Source organism: Chionomys nivalis, chromosome 5 (assembly GCF_950005125.1).
Source record: "Chionomys nivalis chromosome 5, mChiNiv1.1, whole genome shotgun sequence".
NCBI lineage: Eukaryota > Metazoa > Chordata > Mammalia > Rodentia > Cricetidae > Chionomys > Chionomys nivalis.
This window is the reverse complement of record NC_080090.1, coordinates 68,082,541-68,101,212: the sequence shown is the minus strand read 5'-3', so window position 1 is coordinate 68,101,212 and position 18,672 is coordinate 68,082,541. Positions and strand designations below refer to the sequence as shown.

The window sequence follows — 18,672 nt, the reverse complement described above, 5'->3', positions numbered from 1 at the left end:
GTTATGTGATAATTAGAATTTTAATATATATTTTTAATATAGTTGAACTTCCTAAAACCACCCTAATACATAACTGATTGGTATTACAAGGCTCCTGTTTCCTGCTTCTTCCAGTTTAACTTTCTCTAGGATTTGATTACTGCGTAAACAACCCAACCCTGAAGGCGATGACACACAGGGGACGACTGTACAGAGACCGTGGGGCGTGTTACCTCCTTTTCCTACCTCGACTGAGCCTCTTGCACAGCTAATATGTTTTTATTATATAAGCATTCTAACAGCTTTCTGAAATATCACTTTTTAAAGTAATTTTTTGAGACAAGGTCTCACTCCGTAGCCCTGGTTAGCACAGAACTTGCTACAAGGCTGACCTCCAGTTCACAGAGATCTGCCATACTCCATCTCCAAGTTCTGGATTAAAGGCATATGCCACCAAGCACGGGTTTTTTTTAAGTAATATTGTATAGTGGGTACCATTTATTAGAGTTAAGCAGAGGATGAGCTATGAGAATCAACTTCCAGTTGTTTGTAAACTCATCCAGTGAAGAGCTGCTCGGAACACAAAAGCAAAAACAAGCAGGGCAAAAGGTAGGGTAGGATGAGGTGCAGCAGCACATGTGCCCAGGATGCCAGGCAGGGAAAGTAACTGGATAGCGCTCGCTGAGGAGTGCATCAGAGACCCTCAGAAAGCACAGACCCCAAGGAGCCCATGGCTGAGAGAGGGCTGCTGGCAGTGGCCACCAAAGTCTGACAATGGAAGTATGTCACAAATGACACCAATACAAGAGGCAGAAGGGGTCTCTGGGTGCTGCTCTCCCTGAGGAGTTAGTGCCTATGCTCTAAAGCTGTCAGCAGTAACCAGTAGAAATACACACAGGATCGCCACTTACTCATTCAAGTAGCCTGGGGACGAACAAGGGGGAAAGAATGTGATGGGTCACAATGACCCATTGTGTCTGAGAGATGCCAAGGGGGTAAGTGGAGGCCAGGGAGAAAGTGAAGAAGGACACAGAGAGAAAGGGCCACTGCTGCACCAGCAAAGCTTGTCTTGAAATGAAGGAGCACACACACAAGGAGCAAGTTTCCCAGGGAACGTCTTAGAGAATTTCCATAACTCATTTAGACCGACTCAAGAACTCCTCTTTGGGGCTAGGGAGATGGCTTAGCGGTTAAAAGCACTTGCTGCTCCTGCAAAAGACCTAGGTTTTGTTCGCAGCATCCATATGGAGGCTCACAACGGTGACTGCAGTTCCAGGAGTTCAAACTCACCCTTCTGGCTTCCTCAGATACTGCATGTACTTGGTACATATAGAAACAAGCAGGGCAAAATTCTCATACATATAAAATAAATCTTTTCTTACGTTACAAAAAAAAGGGGGGGATCCTTTTGTGGAGGGGGGGGTCTGTTTGTCCAAACTGACTGTCATTTCAAAGATGTCAAGTCAGTTTAATGTGAAAGGCAGACCTCTCAAGGAGTGGCCTCTAGTACCTGCACAGATAACAGAACCCCCAAATCTTGTCCACACGGTGAGCCTGCCGCAGCTATTCTAGACGTGAGAGAGAGGGCTGAGAAAAGGACCTTAGATTTTATTCTTACAGTCACAGGGAGAAAAAAATTCAACACATTCACTTAAACAGTTAGATTTCGCCCTTCTATGCAGACTGGAATAAGCAAGCAGACATGTATATTTTCATCTTTGGAACAGGTGGTTTGCTATGCAAATAATGTAATAAGTGTCAGAGCCGTATCCTAGCAGTAGCTACTTTCCAAACGTTACCATGGCACCAATTCAACAGTGTTCTTAGAGGCAGCCACACCTCAGTAAGGACTAACTTGGGCCAGAAAAATTCAAGGAACTAATAGAAACTGCAAAAGAGTCCTGATATGGTATCAGAGGAGATTCTTTATGACATAAATGCCCTCTGAATCTACGTGAAGCAGGGCATGGGACTTCACGGAGGAAACCAAGAAGATGGACCAGTGCCTCCGACACCTGGAGTGTGATCCAAGCCTGGAGACAAAGCCATGGTAATTATAATCGCTAACATTTGTTTTTAGCACCGAGCAGATTGCGCACAGATTGGGAAGGGCAAACTCCATTCTCCAATTACTCCAGTGTGAACTGTGCCTCAACACCAGTGGCTAGTGCCTGGCTGGCTGAAAGGAGAGCAGACCCTCCTCACAGTGTGGTTCGTTTATGTTAAACCAAGGAAGTCTGTCTTCCCATGACCACGGTCCAGGGCCACTAGCCACTGGATGTGAGAGGAAGAATCCTCCAGGAGGCTGGACTCCCCACATCTCTCGTGCTTGCTACCAGCAAATCTGCTCCCCAGGTGGCAACATACATGCCCCAAGCACAAACAAGGCAGTGGGGGAAGGACCAAGCAGTGGTGACACAAGTTCAAACCCACTTGACTTGCGAGCCAGTCACGGCTACTGAGGTAGCCCTGGATAGGAAAGAACAAAGAGACAGATAACAAAAATTATTGATATTAGTAATGTGTAATCAGTAACAAATTCATACGGTCAATCTTGAGTTCTATAAAAGCTTAACGGAAATGGGGCTCTTCCCTTCAGGCTAGTGAAAGGGCAGACAGCTGTCACTGAAGCCATTAACAAGAACAAAATTTCAGAGCTCACTCGTTTAGATCAAAGCCATCGGTCACCAAAATTGCCTTCAGATACTAATGCATTGTGTCTGGCTAAGATTGAAACACAGGCAAGAGAGGGGTAGAAATAACGGTATGTTTGGGAAAATACTCAGGAGTTTCCATGTTGCTGCCTCTTTTGTAAAAGAGACTAAAGACCTTAGCCAGGCGGTGGTGGCCCACACCTTTAATCCCAGCACTTGGGAGGCTGAGACAGGTGAATCTCTGTGAGTCTGTGGCCAGCCTGATCTACAAAGATAGTTCCAGGCCAGCCATGACTGTTAGGTAGAGAAACCCTGTCTCAAAGAAGAAAGACTAAAGACCTCCTGCTCTCCTAAGGGCATTTATAAGTTGCTGTATACTTACTTCCTCACACCAGCTTAAAAAGGATAATGAAGGCAGAAAAGGCATTCTTGGTATTTTCCATATCATTTATGGAACAAAACACTGATACGTAAAGAAGAAAAAAAATCATCTGTATCAGTTTATCTTCCAGTTGCTGATGGTGTCACTGTTCCTTCCAGTCTGTTCTTTTTAAGTCTATGTGTATTGTGGCATGTGTGTGTGTTTATCCCTGTTCATGTTGTGTGGCTATGTGCTGGGGGGCATGTATGCACCTGCCTGTCCAAGAGTGTGGCGGCCCGGGGCTGGCCTGTATGTCTTCCTCAATTGTGCTTCACCTCAAGAGTGTGGCGGCCCGGGGCTGGCCTCTGTGTCTTCCTCAATTGTGCTTCACCCCAAGAGTGTGGCGGCCCGGGGCTGGCCTCTATGTCTTCCTCAATTGTACTTCACCCCAAGAGTGTGGCGGCCCGGGGCTGGCCTCTATGTCTTGCTCAGTTGCGCTCCACCTTTATTCTTTGGAGAGAGGCTCTCCTACTGAACCCGGAGCCTGCCATTTTGGCTAATCTGGATAACCATCTTGCTCCAGGATTCTCTCTCTTGTCTCCCGCGGGTTTCAGGATTACAAATGGGCTGCCATGCTTTTATGTGTGTTCTGGAGAGCCAAATTCCCCAGTCCTCTCATTTGCCCAGCAAGCCATCTCCCGAGGCCACCTGTGTGGCTTTCTGATCCATGTTTGTTATACAGAACACGAAACCATGCTTTAGGCCCTCTTTTTTTCCCTTGTACTGTGCCACAGATTTTTCTCTGGTGGGTTGGGATTGTAATTGGAGTAGTGAACTAGATGTCACTCAGTAGGGCCCCACACTAAAGGCACAATACTTAAGTGTACAAATTTAGGCTTAGTCTTAAGCTTTGCTAGCAGGTGGACTGACATGCAAGATTAGCAGGAAACAGTCTTAGGTTCCAAGAGATCTGTCCTCTGCCAAGGATTAGAACCAGCTTCCCAGGGCAAAGCTATTCCAAGGACGAGGGAACCTTAAAGGGCAGGAATTCTGTTGCACCAGGAAAACGCAGTCCTAAAAAGGAAGCTAAAACAAACATCCAATCCTGTGGATTAAAGTAACTTCAGAGCAGACCAGGTGTGGTACAGACCTTTACTCCCCACACTCAGGAAGCAGGCAGACCTCTGCGGGTTCAAAGCCAGCCTGGTCTATAAAGCTGGTTTCAGGTCAGCCAGAGCTACATAGAGAGACCTGGTCAACACAAACAAACAAAAACTACAATCCAAAGTCTGTGATGCCAGAAGGAATGTTAGCCTTTGGATAATGGTAGCATTAACAAAGCCATATTTCACCCTCAGCTAGCCTGAGGCTTTGAAAATATTTTCCACTCAGGACAAAATTCTCATAGGAAATCCAGAGATTTCATCTGGTCAAATAAAGCAGTGTCAGAGCGTATCTGAACTGTGAAGTCAGATTTCTGGAGAAGGTAAAGTGATATGAAAGCCTGAGACCGTAAGTTTGGATTCCCAAGAGTTATGTATAAAGTCAAGCATGGAGGCACACACCCATGAACCCGGAAGCTTGGCAGAAGGTAAAAACAGTCAGATCCCTGAGGCTTTCGGGTAGCCAGTCCAGCAGACGGTGTAGAAACATCAAGCTCTAGGCGCAGGGAAAAGACCCTGTCTCTAAATAAATAAATAAGATTAAGGTCAATAAAGAAAAATATATGAAGCCAATCTCTGGCCTTCATAGGAGCAAGCCAGTTGAGTACACACTGACACACATGTATACACATATAACACAGAGAGAAAAAAATAAACTGAGAAAACATGGCATTAAAATGTTCCCATATGAGACACAATAATAAACGACTAAGCTGTGAAGTCATTAAAGCAAATACATTTTTCACTTTTTAAAGTCTAAGTGAAAAATGAATTTTGATTGAGATGATAAATTTCCTGTATTTTCTCCTCTACCTGTTTTTTTTTTTTTTTTCTGTCTGGGCAGGGTTACATGTAAACAACAAAACAATAACAATAAGCTTCATCTGTGGTGTATGTCTGTAATCTCTACCACTCAGGAGACTAGGCAAGAGGGTTCCAAATTCAAAGCTAGCCTGGGACACACATATTAACTTCAAGGACAACAGGGACCATTTAATGATACTCTGTTTTGAATTTTTTCTTAAAAAGTGGGGCCTGGGATGGTAGTGAATACCTATAATTTCAGCACCGGGGAAGCAGAGGCAGGGGGCTCAGGAGTTCAAGGTCATTCTTGGCTACAATAAACTTTAAGGCCACTCAGAGCTACAGGAGATTTTTGTCTCAAACCTTTATCTCCCATAAAACTAGAATCTGAAAAAAGGTTGCGTATAGAGCTCAACGGTAGCACTTCCCCAGTAACGTGACCAGTCAATCAATAGATAAGTGCTAGAGAAAGCATGATGACTTTCCAATCATGCTTAATGAAAAAAGCTTCCCTGAATACAAAAATTAATCACACAGCAAAGACTCGCCATATGAAAATGTAGAATTTGGTACAAATAAATAACACCATTGGGGGAATGCTCAACGTATATTATATGCTTGCATGAAAATAACCTTATGGGGCTGGAGAGATGGCTCAGTTGTTAAGAGTATTGCCTGCTCTTCCAAAGGTCCTGAGTTCAATTCCAGGCAACCACATGGTGGTTCACAACCATCTGTAATGAGGTTTGGTGCCCTCTTCTGGCCTGCAGACATACGCACAGACAGAATATTGTATAAATAATAAATAAATAATTTAAAAAAGAAAAAAAAAAAAGAAAATGACCTTATGTAACCCTGTGTAATAAGAAGAAAAATAAATTAAAAATAAAACACAAACATAATCAAGAACCTATATAAATAATTTATATATATACACAAAGACACACACACACATGCTTTGCTTTTCAACACAGGGTTTTTCTGTGTGGCCCTGACTGTCCTGGAACTTGCTCTGTAGACCAGGCTGGCCTTAAACAGAGATCTGCCTGCCAGCTCTAAAATATTTTAAAGATTTGTTTATTTCCATTTGGTATACAAGTGTTATGTATGTATGTATGTGTATGTGTGTGTGTGTGTGTACCACATGTGTACCTGGTGCCCAAAGAGGCCAGAGAAGGGCATTAAACACCCTGGAACTGGTTTTACAGTTATGAGCCACCATGTGGATGTTAGGAACTGGTAGATCCTAGGTACTCTGGAAAAGCAGTAAGTAACCCTAACCACTAAGAAATCTGAATAAATGACAAACAGAAGATTCTTGATGCATAAGAGCTCTTGCAAATCAGTAAGAAAAGCATCAGGTTTAAATGAAGATAAGGGATCAAGAATATTTCATGGAAACATAAGAGTAATAGACCAATAAGCAAGCGAAATATGCATTCAGGCTTACTAAGAATAGAAAAGGTATACATCACAACAACCAAATGATACCAAGACACACTTCTCAAGTCTGCAAGCTGATAATGACTGCTGGGACTCAGTAAGATTAGTTAGTCTTCCTAGGAAACAACTTGACAAAATCAACCCTAATACTATGACTTAATAATAAGATGAATCAGATACAGAAACGATTTACTTATAAAAATATTCATCAAGATGCTGTTAATATTTAAAAGAGGCAAAACTTGAATTTTATAGTTATACAATAAAATTCTAAGTAACCATGAATATTGCTTTCTGAAGTAATTTTACTACCAGAGGAAAATTCTATGATGCACTACAACTGAAATAAGGTTATAAATCATGACCTGTAGAATACAGAAGATAGAGAGAGACTGGAAGATCAGACCTATAACCAGTAAATGTAATATAAGTGAACACAAACTGGTGGGCTTTTTCTTTTCTGTTCCAGTGCATGCAATTATTCTCTACAAGAAACACATGGTACTTATGCAATAGTTTAAAATGCCTTAACAACTACATTATAATGCCCTAGGAAACATAATAATAATTTGAGAAATATTAAAAGAATGGCCATTGCTTAAGGATCTCAGCATTTGGGATTGAACACCCTAGGAACCACCACATTCAGAGAAGAGTAAAGGGAAGAAACCACAAACAAAATGAAAGCCTACTTATTTCTTTGGGTTTTCACAAGTAGGGATCACCAAGATGATGTGGGACTTGTACTGTTGCCACTAAGCACTAATTTTGGTTGAGTCAGTCATGTCTGGCACATAGTAAAGCATTTGATATTTATTATATATATGATATTATTCAATCCCAAGACAACCTTATGAGTATGTCATATGATCATCTTGGCAGACAGGGAAGCTGTGGCTCCAGAGGCTAAAGGACTTACCAAAGTCCCCTAAGCTGGGAAGCAGAGCAGTTCAGCCCTGAATAGAGACGGTCAAGTTTCTAGTCCTTACTATTAACCCATTTGCTCTACTGTAGTAATATGAGCGGCGGGGCTGCATCCCCAGCCACCCAGCCGCCCGCATGGCTAGCTTATGCCCCGAAATAATTATACGGAAACTGTATTTTTTTAAACACTGTCTGGCCCATTAGTTCCAGCCTCTTATTGGCTAGCTCTTACATATTGATCTAACCCATTTTTAATATTTTGTGTAGCACCACAAGCTGGCTTACCAGGAAAGATCTTAACCTGCGTCTGTCTGGAGTGGGAGAATCATGGCGACTCACTGACTCGGCTTCTTTCTCCCAGCATTCTGTTCTGTCTACTCCACCCACCTAAGGGTTGGCCTATCAAATGGGCCTAGGCAGTTTCTTTATTAATTAACCAATGAAAGCAACAGATTAATACAAGACCCACCTCCATCACTCTACAGACAGGGAATCCATGAAACAGGTAAAGCTGTATTCTGCATTTCTCTTTCATCTCCATCACCACCACCTGTCAGAACCTCAATGAGGAGAAATGAATCTTGAGCCCTGTAATCCACTCATATACCTCACCTTTAGGCTCCCATGTGCCTTAATAGCAACGGTGCGACTATGCTGGGAATCTAGGGCTTAGTATATCTATGCATTCAATTCTTCCTGTTACCATTTTATGTCTAACTTCTCTTTCTTGTTTAGCTCTGCAGCTAGAAGACAATAAAATGAGCAATGGAGCCACTGTATGAGGAGTATCTAACACATGGTGGAACCATTGTCAAACCTTATTACTGGCTAAGCTTCTCTCTAGATTGCACTAACTGCCCTTACCACATTCGGACAAGAGAAGAAGCAAGAGTTCCCTACACAGAATTTCAACAGATTTTTGGATTCCCATGGTCAACATACCCTCAAGCAAAACACCTCACATTTTATGAGCTGAGAAGTTCCTTTGGGAACCTAATACAAAAGGGTCATGCTAGCAACTGCACTGGTAATCACAACCACCCAGAATCAATGCTATTTGAGAGGAACGGCTACCTTGACTCAGTCATATCTCATAACAGCAACATCAGACATGTCATTCTGTATTCCAGCCACTCCCCTTGTAATGAGGCTAACCACTGCTGCATCAGAAAAATGTACAACTTCCTGATGATGTGTCCAGATGTCACTCTCAGTATTTTCTTCTCTCAGCTCTATCATACCGAGAACCAATTTCCTACCGCGACATGGAACCGTGAGGCTCTTCGGAGCCTGGCCACCTTATGGCCCCAGGTCACTTTGAGTCCAATAAGCGGTGGCATTTGGCATTCTATTCTCGACAATTTTGTTAGTGGTGTCTCAGGATCAACAGTTCTCCAGCCTTTCACAGCTGGGAGAATGCTGGCTGACAGATACAATGCTTACGAAATAGACTCCATAACGGGAGTCAAGCCTTATTTTATCGATGTTCTTCAGAGCCAGCGAAAAGAGAATCAGAACATAAAAGTTCAGGCGGCTTTTGAAAATCACCCCTTAAACAATGCTTATCCTGGACAGCCCTTCCCGTGTCAGGACCCCAGGACTCCTGTTCTTTTCAGGCTGGCACCTTACAGAGATCTACCGCCGATCCATGTGGGTCAAAACGCACAGAAACCCAGGAATGTGCTAAGACACATGGATATGCCTCGACTGTCATCAGTTGAGGCCAAAGACCTTAGAAAACCTCCCTTGGCCAGGCCAGTGGAGGTGGTGGAAGCCACAAACAGGTCTGGAAGCAACAAAGAGGAAAATGAAGAAAACAAAAAAAAATGGAAAAAATAAACTTTAATCAAGCCAAACATTTGCTAAAGAATTTAGTAGACAGATAAAAAATTTGGACATTCTCCCTTCTAGGTCTAACTGAGATGGGGATAAATTGATGTAATAAAAGTAAAACACCTGATTATCTACTATAACAACTACTATAAGGATACGATTTTAACATAATCCAAAATGTTGACATAAGCAACTTTGTCTCTTTCTGGAAGTAAAAGTAACAAAATAAATGCTTTTATATTATTATTCTATTATGTGTATGTATATGGTTATTTTGCCTTAATGTATGTCTTACATCATATGTGTACAGTGTCCTTGGAGGCCAGAAGAGGACATCAGATCCCAAAACTGGAGATACAGATGGTTGTAAGCTGCTATGTGAGTGCTGGGAAGTGAACCATCAGTGCTGTTAACTGCTGAGTCCTCTTCCCAGCCCCAAAATAAATGTTTTGAGGCAGAAAAGGAGTGTCTCTACTATAGCCAACCCACATCATCCTTCCAAAAAGGACATGGACAAAATAACTTCCTGAACTGGTTTCAGCATAAAAATACTCTGTAAAATTAGAGAGTACCCAATGTTGCTGACATCAAATGCTGTGTCGGGGTCAAACAGTGATTTTCCATTGATTGTTGATGTGGTCAGAAGATTTTTGGGCAGCCAGTAATTTTCTAAAGTGATTCAAAATTGTTTTGTGTGAGTAAAAGCTCTTCTACAAATTGATTACATATTGCTACAAAAATTGATTTTTTTTTTGAAACCTAGCCAGCTATTCAGTTTGATCTTTCTGACTCAGAGCTCTCCCTCCTGAGATTATAAAAGCAAAATGATGTGTGAGAGTCGTCACAGACATCCTCTATCATACCAAACTCCACACCACTCTTGATGACTCCTAAGGTCATTTCCTTGTCTCATCAAGATAGCAATTTCCTGTAGGAGGGTACTCTAAATCAATCAAGTTCTCTCTCTCTCTCTCTCTCTCTCTCTCTCTCTCTCTCTCTCCCTTTCTCTTTCTCTGTTTTTCTGTCTCCTTCTCCCTGGTGTGGGGTTCCCCTCTGTTTGATATAAATACGCTTTATTACCACTGGTTAATAAATAAGCTGCTTTGGCCTATGGCAGGGCAAAACGGAAGTAGGCGGGGGGGGGGGGGGCGGGTAGAGAACTAAACTGAATTCAGGAATAAAGAAGGTGGTGTCAGGGTGACACCATGTAGCTGCCAAAGGAGAAAGAAACCAAGACTTACCAATAGGCCACAACCTACTGGTGATACATAGAGCAATAGAAATGGGTTAATTTAAGATGTAAGAGCTAGCTAGGAATATGCCTAAGCTATTGGCCAAAAAGTATTGCAATTAATATAGGTTTTGTGTGATTATCTGGGTCTGGGTGGCCCAGAAGTAAAAGCGCAGTCTCAATCTACATCTCCCTCCCTCCCTCTCCTTCCCTCTCACCCTTTTTCCCACCTTCTCTTTCTTCTCTTTCTCCTGTGATATATAACATAATATCCACTCAAAATGTAGGTAGCACAGCTGACTCTCCATCTCAATAAATTCACCAATCATTTATTCCACAACATCCCTTATCCACTCTGGACGGGTGACTGCTGAGCCACCCACCCTCCATGGGATAGCTTTGGTTGTATGTTACTATTATCCCTCTTCTATTAAAGCTCCCCAATGCAAAATGTAAGTACATTCCTTTCCCTTTTTTCTGACCTCTTCTTCTTTGCCAATATATATTTGTACCTTCTCTTAAATTCTTCAAAACGTTCTTATTTTAAGAACTTTTCTTTGATAAACCCTTTGAGCCACTTAAATAAAATCACTTGCTTATTAAAATCCACATTTGCTGCTCCATTTCTCCCATGGAAATATGTAAATACATACTATAGAAAAAGTGGATTCAAATGCAAATTTCTGTTACATTTTCATGTATAGAGTCAAGACTGACTCTATAAAATCTCTATATAAAGTCATGCTACCCTAATAAGGTAATATGCTAATATTAACATTAAATCCCATAACATTGCATGAAGAGGAAGGAGGAGATAAGAAAAAAATGTCTTAGGAATAGAAATTTAAATTGTGATTAAAATAAACATGAATAATTTTTTTAAAAATTATATATTTAGCCTGCAGATTTTGATCAAGGTAATTGAATATAATTTTACCATGGATATACAGTGATTATTATTTAAAAATATGTGTTGAAATTATCATTAAATTATGAAATCCTATGTTCACAAATTGAAATGCTATGTTTGAGGAAAAAAGACACCAACACAACAAATTTGGAATTTCTGATTATTATAAGAATAGTGCCAGGGGCTGAGAGTCTACCTCCATAGCATCTGCCTAACACTACAAGACCCTGAATTTGATTCACTAGAACCTCTTCTGCCAAATTAAAAAGATAAAATCACTGCCATAAAACCAACCTTCGAAGTGGTGAAGTAGACCACAACATCCATCAGGTTACTGAGTGTCTGGAATCTAGGAACTTGAGTTTCAAATATGAATTTGGATTTCTATGGTATATAACAAGAGGAAATGTTGACAGAACTAGAAGAAAGAGAAGTGCCCTTGATCATTACATTTTCTTACTAATTAGATAAGCCTGCGTCTTGTGGTTTTTACTGCTGTGAAGAGACACCATAACCACAGTAACTCTTAGAAAAGAAAACATTTCACTGAAGCTCCTCACAGTTTCAGAGCTTTAGTCCAGTATCATCATGGCGGGAGCATGGCAGAGTGTAGGCAGATTCGGCTACATCTTGAGCAGAAGGCAGAAGGAAGTCGACTCACACTGAGTGGTGTCCTGAGCATAGGAAACCTCATAGCCTGCCTGACAGTGGCACTCTTCCTCCAACAATGCCATACCCACTCCACCAAAAAGTCACACCTCCTAACAGTACCGTTCCCTGAGATTATGGGGTCCAGTTACATTTAAACAACCACAGCCTTATGAATGACAGGCCACAAGTCCAAGCCAATACAATAAAGCCTCAGAGAAGAAAATGGATGCCCTTAGACAAATGTGGGCTACAAAGTGAGACCTTTCAAAACAGAAAACTAAGTGATCCTTTACCTATAAGAGCAGGAGTAAGCACAGGGATGATCTTGAACTCCTGATCTCCCACCTCTACCTCCCAAGCAATGGGATTAAGATATGCACCACCACGTTCCAATTTATCAGGTATTCAGGGTTGAATCAGGGCCTTGTGCTTGCTAGGCAAGCATTCTCCAAACTGAGTAAGACCCCTGAGGTAGCTCATTTTTAAGGAACTTTTGAGCTGCACCTTCTTTAAGAAAACATACAGTGAAGCAACCTTTCCAAAGAGTGGACTCCATACACAGTGCCATGTCTCCCTCACTCACCACAGTGGGTTCCTGGACATGCATGGCTGGCCCTGAGATGGAGAGAGAGGGTTTAGACGGTCTGGCTCTCTTCAGCAAAATGGCAATGGTGATTTTTAAGAATATTCCTACCAGTCAGGCATGGTGACTCAAGAGGCAGAGGCAGGTGGATCTCTGTGAGGTCAAGGTCAGCCTGGTCTACACAGAGAGTTCTAGCATAGCCAGGGCTGCATAGACTCTGTCTCAGAAAAAAAAATACATCACTTCCACCAAATATTCCAAATAAATAAAACAGAAGTCAACATATTAAATCAGTGACACATCTGAAACCGGACATTGGGTGTGACCCGAGAAACCAGTAACGGTGAATGGAAAGATTCTACCTTCAGTCTGGTTCAGAGTCTGACCCTCAGTTCAGCAGGCCCAAATTACCTATGCAATCAATATGCAAAGAATAGATTTAGGTCAGGGGTCAACAGATTTACAAAGCTCCCAAGAGAAAGACAGCTGATAAATTGGTTTCCAGCAGTATTGACATCTGGATATACACACAATTAAATCACAGTCTTCCCTTGTCTATTTATTATAATCAGAAGCTTGCTGGATTTGAATGCGGATTCAAGCAGTTGATTGCATGAGTTAAATGTCTGTGCTATCTGATTCTGCACTTATATGAGAAAAGGCATCTGTCCTTTGGGATGAAATTATAAAGTACGTGGAAGAGCTGCTGTCTTCTGAGTGTTTGGGTAGGTATGGTCTGTGAGAGACAACACAAAGTCTGTAGCCAACTCCTGTGTGTCAGCATATTGATTTTCTATTGACATTTGTTGATGATGATGTTATTTGAGACAAGTTCTCACTCTGTGACCCAGGCTGTCCTACTAGTAACTGTGTGGCCCAGACTGGCCTCCAGCTCAAGGCAATCTTCCTGCATCAGCCTCCTGAACGTGGGATTACAGGTATGAGGTACCACACCCAGTTTTCTTAATATTCAATAAGTCTTATCGAGTTACAGTCTAACCCTACTGCCTTCATCCGAGAGTAAATCTTATTTCTTTACATTTCTGCTACATACCTTGACTTCAAGTGAGTGCATATGAGCCTCAGCCTTTAACAAGTGAGCTATCTTCCTAGACCTCAGCCATGCATCTTTTTCAACTCAGTACATATAGTATAGAGTATAATCCTATTCATCTCATTTCCAAGGCTCTAAGGAAAGTCACACAGTAACTCACACTAATTAATACTATTACTATCCAACATCTACTGAGGATTGTATGTCAGGTATTTTAAGCACTTACATATTAACTCATTCCATCCCTCCAATAATCCTATGAAGCACATGTTATTATGATACCTGCAAAGACGGTACCACAGAGAACTTGTGACGACTGAGCTGAGAGTCAAGTCCATGTTCTATTCTTCACCACTTCTCTAGCGGCACGTGATGTCTGGGAAACCCAGCGACCATCAGCACCTCCTTGTGACTGCTCAGTCATTCTGTTCAAACTAGACTGCCAAGAGGTGTCTTCTAGACCTGGGAAGCCAAGGGCCCTGCACGGTCTAGATGCACCTGAGATGGGGAATCTCAGGTGGTTCTAGACAGCAGACCTTAAGCTTCTGACCCACCCCACTACCCTTCAACCATACCACACACCAAACATAGACCCCAGGATTGTCTGATTTATGCTCTACCAAATAGGAGATCCAAGGAAATGGAATGTGAACTCATTTTACTTAAAATTTGTTAAAATTAAAACTAAAAATGAAAGAGCAAACAGAACTACAATGTAAATGCACTTCATGTACACTTCTAAGAACTTAAAGACTTGAAGCATTTATGAACCCATGTTTACAGTAACATATTACCCCAAAGCTATAAGAAAATAAACCAAGAGTCCCTTGACACATGAGTAGGTAAACAAAATGTGGTGTTTGTTATGTAAAAGGGAACCTTGGTGCTAGAGATATGGCCCAGTTATTAAGAGCACTGACTGTTCATACAGAGGACCCAAGTTCAATTCCCAGCACCCACGTGGCAGCTCACAACCATCTGTAACCCCAGCTCCTAGGAAATGAATATTTGTCAGGTGCTGGAGGCAGGAGAAAGTGGGGTATTACAGTTGAATGGGTCTAGATGTTCAGTTCTGTAAATGATGAATGATGGTTAAGATATGACAATGTGAATGCTTGATACCAAATACTTGTGCATTTCAAAAGAGCTATGATGGCAAACTGTGAGTGTGCGTGCGAGGGAAGCATGCCTGTATGTAGGTGTGTTGGTGTATATGTGTGCTTGTGTGTGCAAGCACACATGAAGGACCACTGCATGCACATGTGCACAATGCAGATGGAGGCCAGAGGTCAGTCTCAGGTGCCATTCCCCAATCTCTATCCACGTACATTATTTTGAATGTTTAAGTTCTACTTGTTAAAAGATTTTAATTTTGTGTAGATGTGTGTGGTACACGCATGAGTGCTGACGGCATGAGAGGTCAGAGGTGTCAGATCTCCTGGAGCTAGAGTTACAAGTGGTTCTGAGCTACCCCACTTAGAATCAAAGTCAGGTCCTCTATGAAAGAGATAAGCACTCTTCTGAGCCATTTCTCTAGCCCTGCCTCCGCTGTGAGATGAGGGGAACAGGGCCTCTCAATAGCTTGTGCTCAAGGATTTGGCTACACTGGCTGACTCACAAGCCCCAGCGATCTGCCTGTCTCATCTCCCTAGCCCAGGGGACTTAAAAGCACACTATTATGCCCAGATCTTTACATGGGTTCTGGGTATTGAATTCGCCCCTCTTGCTTGCAAGGCAAGCCCTTTACTGACTGAGCTATCTCCCTAGCCTGGAATTTATTTTCTATAATAAAGGTATGTTGCTAATACTTTTGAAAGATTAAAAGAGAAAAGGATTGATTTTTTTAATACTTTGTTTACATAGTAAATAGTAAGAATGTTGGGGGACAAAGGCCTTTTTGCCCATAGATCACTAGAGACACTGTGGACATAAAATACCTGTTTTCTGGCACAGAAAGCTGGGAGTGCATATTGTTAATGACCTAATGGCTTTTTGCTCTCTCTGGTAGCAGATCCCACCCACCTTTTGCTATAAAGGCAATCATCACCCAAATGTCCCAGAATGTTTTATTTTGGTTTGGTTTGGTTTGGATTTTTGAGGCAGGGTTTCTCTGTGGCTTGGGAGCCTGTCCTGGAACTCGCTCTGTAGACCAGGCTGGTCTCGAACTCACAGAGCTGCACCTGTCTCTGCCTCCCAAGTGGTGCTAGGATTAAAGGTGTGTGACACCACCACCCGGCACCCCCCTCCCAAATGTTTATCCCAGACTCTCCCTCTCTAGCTCCCACTCAACAGAACCCACCCTTTGGGTGGATATCAAATATAGTAAACAGCCTGCTGACCTCCATCTCAGTCAGACACCACACTAGATCATCTTTATATACATGGAAGGAGACTATGCACACATGCGACTAAAGGTGTGCACAGATTCTAGAAGAGGATGGCAAATACCCTGGAGCTGGCGGGGTGTGAGATGCCTGATGTGAGAGCTGGGAACCAAACTTGGATCCTCTGCAAAAATAATGCATACTCTTAACTGCTCAACCATCTCCCCAACACCAATAAAGTACTGTAAACTCCATATATCATCATAAATACTTAATATCTCATTCACTACAATGTTTAAGAAGCCAGGTTTGTCCTTTTGAAACTAGGTTACTTCTCTGGAAGACAAGGGTCTTTCTGGGGAAATGGTTCCGTTGATGAAGTGCTTGCTGCCTGAGCATGAGGACCTGGATTTAGATCCCCAATACCCGCATAGAAGTTAGAAGTAGAAGCATGTGCCTGTAATCCCAGCTCCAAGGAGGCAGAGACAAAAGAATCCCTGTGATTTACTGGCTAGACAGTCTTGCAGAATTGGTAAACTCCAGGCTCATAAAAGACTCTGTCTCAAAAATAAATAAAACAAGCGGAGAGGAATACAGGAAGACACCCAACGTTGACCTCTGACCTCCCACATGTACACACATATGCAAGCATCCCTATACTCATGAATACACACATACCTGAATACAGATTGGTAATTAGTTAAAATCTTTTATGTACTAATATATAAAGATTCCACAATTAAATTACTAAACTTTCTGCTGATCTTCACTGTATAATCATAAAAACATGTAAAACTAGAACTAATCACTAAGAAAACACTTAGAATTTTGAGGGGTATGGTTTCCTCACAATACAAGCTGATTTGTGTATTAGTAAGAGCATTAAACTACAGCATAGCATATGGAAAACATGCTAAAAACTTTATACTGTAGTGGTTATGTTGAGAACAACAGTATTAACCTATCATTACCAGACCTGAAATTCATTTATTTTATATTGTAGTACAAGCTTGACATATTCGATTAACAAGTTTACTTTGGATTTTGAGGTTCTATGGATTACACCCAAAGCATCATATATACCAAGTAGGTGTAAGTGCCCTACCACTGAGCTATAGCTTCCTTTAAATGTTCATTTTTCACTTCAAATAATAAAAAACAATAGTGTTGTGCTCCAGGGCTCCATGGATTGTTTAAAAAAAAAAAGTTAGTGGTAAGAGTTTGTAAGAAAAAAGCCCAGAAGCCGGGCGGTGGTGGCGCACGCCTTTAATCCCAGCACTCGGGAGGCAGAGGCAGGCGGATCTCTGTGAGTTCGAGACCAGCCTGGTCTACAAGAGCTAGTTCCAGGACAGGCTCCAAAACCACAGAGAAACCCTGTCTCGAAAAACCAAAAAAAAAAAGAAAAAAGCCCAGAGAAGGTAGAGTACTTGGCTTAAGATATCTAAAAATGACCTCCTAAGACAACTTCAGGTACTTGGCCTTTTCTTCTTAACATACGTGGGGGTAGGGGATACACGCACACATACACACTTACACCTACACAAGCCACAGTGCACACGTGCATTTTCTAGTTGGTCCTCTCCTGCCACCATGTGTGACAAGCTGATTGAACTCAGCTTGTCACACCAAGGGTCTTACCAGATGCACTAGTTCACTGGCCCTGATCCTTGGCTCTTTGCAACATCACAGAAATAAGAAGCTACAAACACAGCAGTAAACCCCAGGAGATTAAGACTCAGTCTCGGTGAATGTTGAGGACAACCTAGCTATTCGTATAATAAATACATCTTAAGCCAAGCAAATCCTTTATATGAGAGGAAAGCAATCATTTGAAAAACCCAAAGAGAATAAAATTACCTAAGATGATTAAGTATCATAGGTTACAGTAAAAATTTAGACTTTATAAGAAAGTAAAATACTGTGCCTTTTCCAATTAAGATAAATTAAAAACAAGTTTCTTCAAAGACAAACATTTCCTTTATATCTTGTAAAGAGTCAAATATTGACCAATGAGAGGTAAGAAAGTAAACTAAAATACTCAATTTTTAAGTGTTATTTTGTAATTAATTTGTGAGATCGTTAATTGACTAGTGAGCAGTGTTGACTACTATATCCTAGGCACTTTGTTCATTATGAAACACAAGTTTAAAAAAAAACAGAAAACAAAACAAACAATTTTAAAAAGAAACACTGTCGGATTTAACACAATCCACACAGAGACCAAAATTCAGCCATCAAGATAATTACATCCTTCAACAACTGATGTTTTTATCCCTCGCTGTTCCATTAGGTTGATTTCTACCCCAGGATTCTGCCCCAGTTCTAAAATAAGAGAACAAAAAAATTATCCAAATAAGACTTGAGATGAGGGCTGTATCAGCCTTTAAATCTGTGTTTCCATTCGCCCTCAACAGTGCATCCAATGTTTAATTTTCTCTTCAAAGAAAATCTCGATTTAGAAGAAGAAAAAGTACAGAGAGATTTAACATCTAAAAGAGCATGCTGTGGCCGGGCGGTGGTGGTGCACGCCTTTAATCCCAGCACTCGGGAGGCAGAGACAGGCGGATCTCTGTGAGTTCGAGACCAGCCTGGTCTACAAGAGCTAGTTCCAGGACAGACTCCAAAACCACAGAGAAACCCTGTCTCAAAAAACCAAAAAAAAAAAAAAAAAAAAAAAAAAAAACCAAAAAAAAAAAAAAGAGCATGCTGTGTAGCTTTTAAGCAAGTTACACAATTGAAACAGAAAAAAATATTTAAA

At 41.5% G+C, this 18,672-nt stretch overlaps 2 protein-coding genes across 3 annotated transcripts in view; one reads left to right on the top strand and one right to left on the bottom strand.

Annotated features, from left to right (window-relative positions):
• Rgl1 (ral guanine nucleotide dissociation stimulator like 1) overlaps window positions 1-18,672 on the bottom strand; it is a 268,005-nt gene that overhangs the window by 247,488 nt on the left and 1,845 nt on the right. The gene's annotated exons all lie outside the window — the stretch shown is intronic.
• On the top strand, window positions 1,849-9,287 carry Apobec4 (apolipoprotein B mRNA editing enzyme catalytic polypeptide like 4). The gene is made up of 2 exons (XM_057769586.1): window positions 1,849-2,029; window positions 8,064-9,287. The coding sequence occupies exon 2, from the start codon at window positions 8,094-8,096 to the stop codon at window positions 9,165-9,167; it is 1,074 nt and encodes a 357-aa protein (XP_057625569.1). The 5' UTR covers window positions 1,849-2,029; window positions 8,064-8,093; the 3' UTR covers window positions 9,168-9,287.

Coding starts and splice junctions, on each gene's coding strand:
- Apobec4 (XM_057769586.1), top strand. CDS start 8,094: ATGGAGCCACTGTATGAGGAGTATCTAACACATGGTGGAACCATTGTC.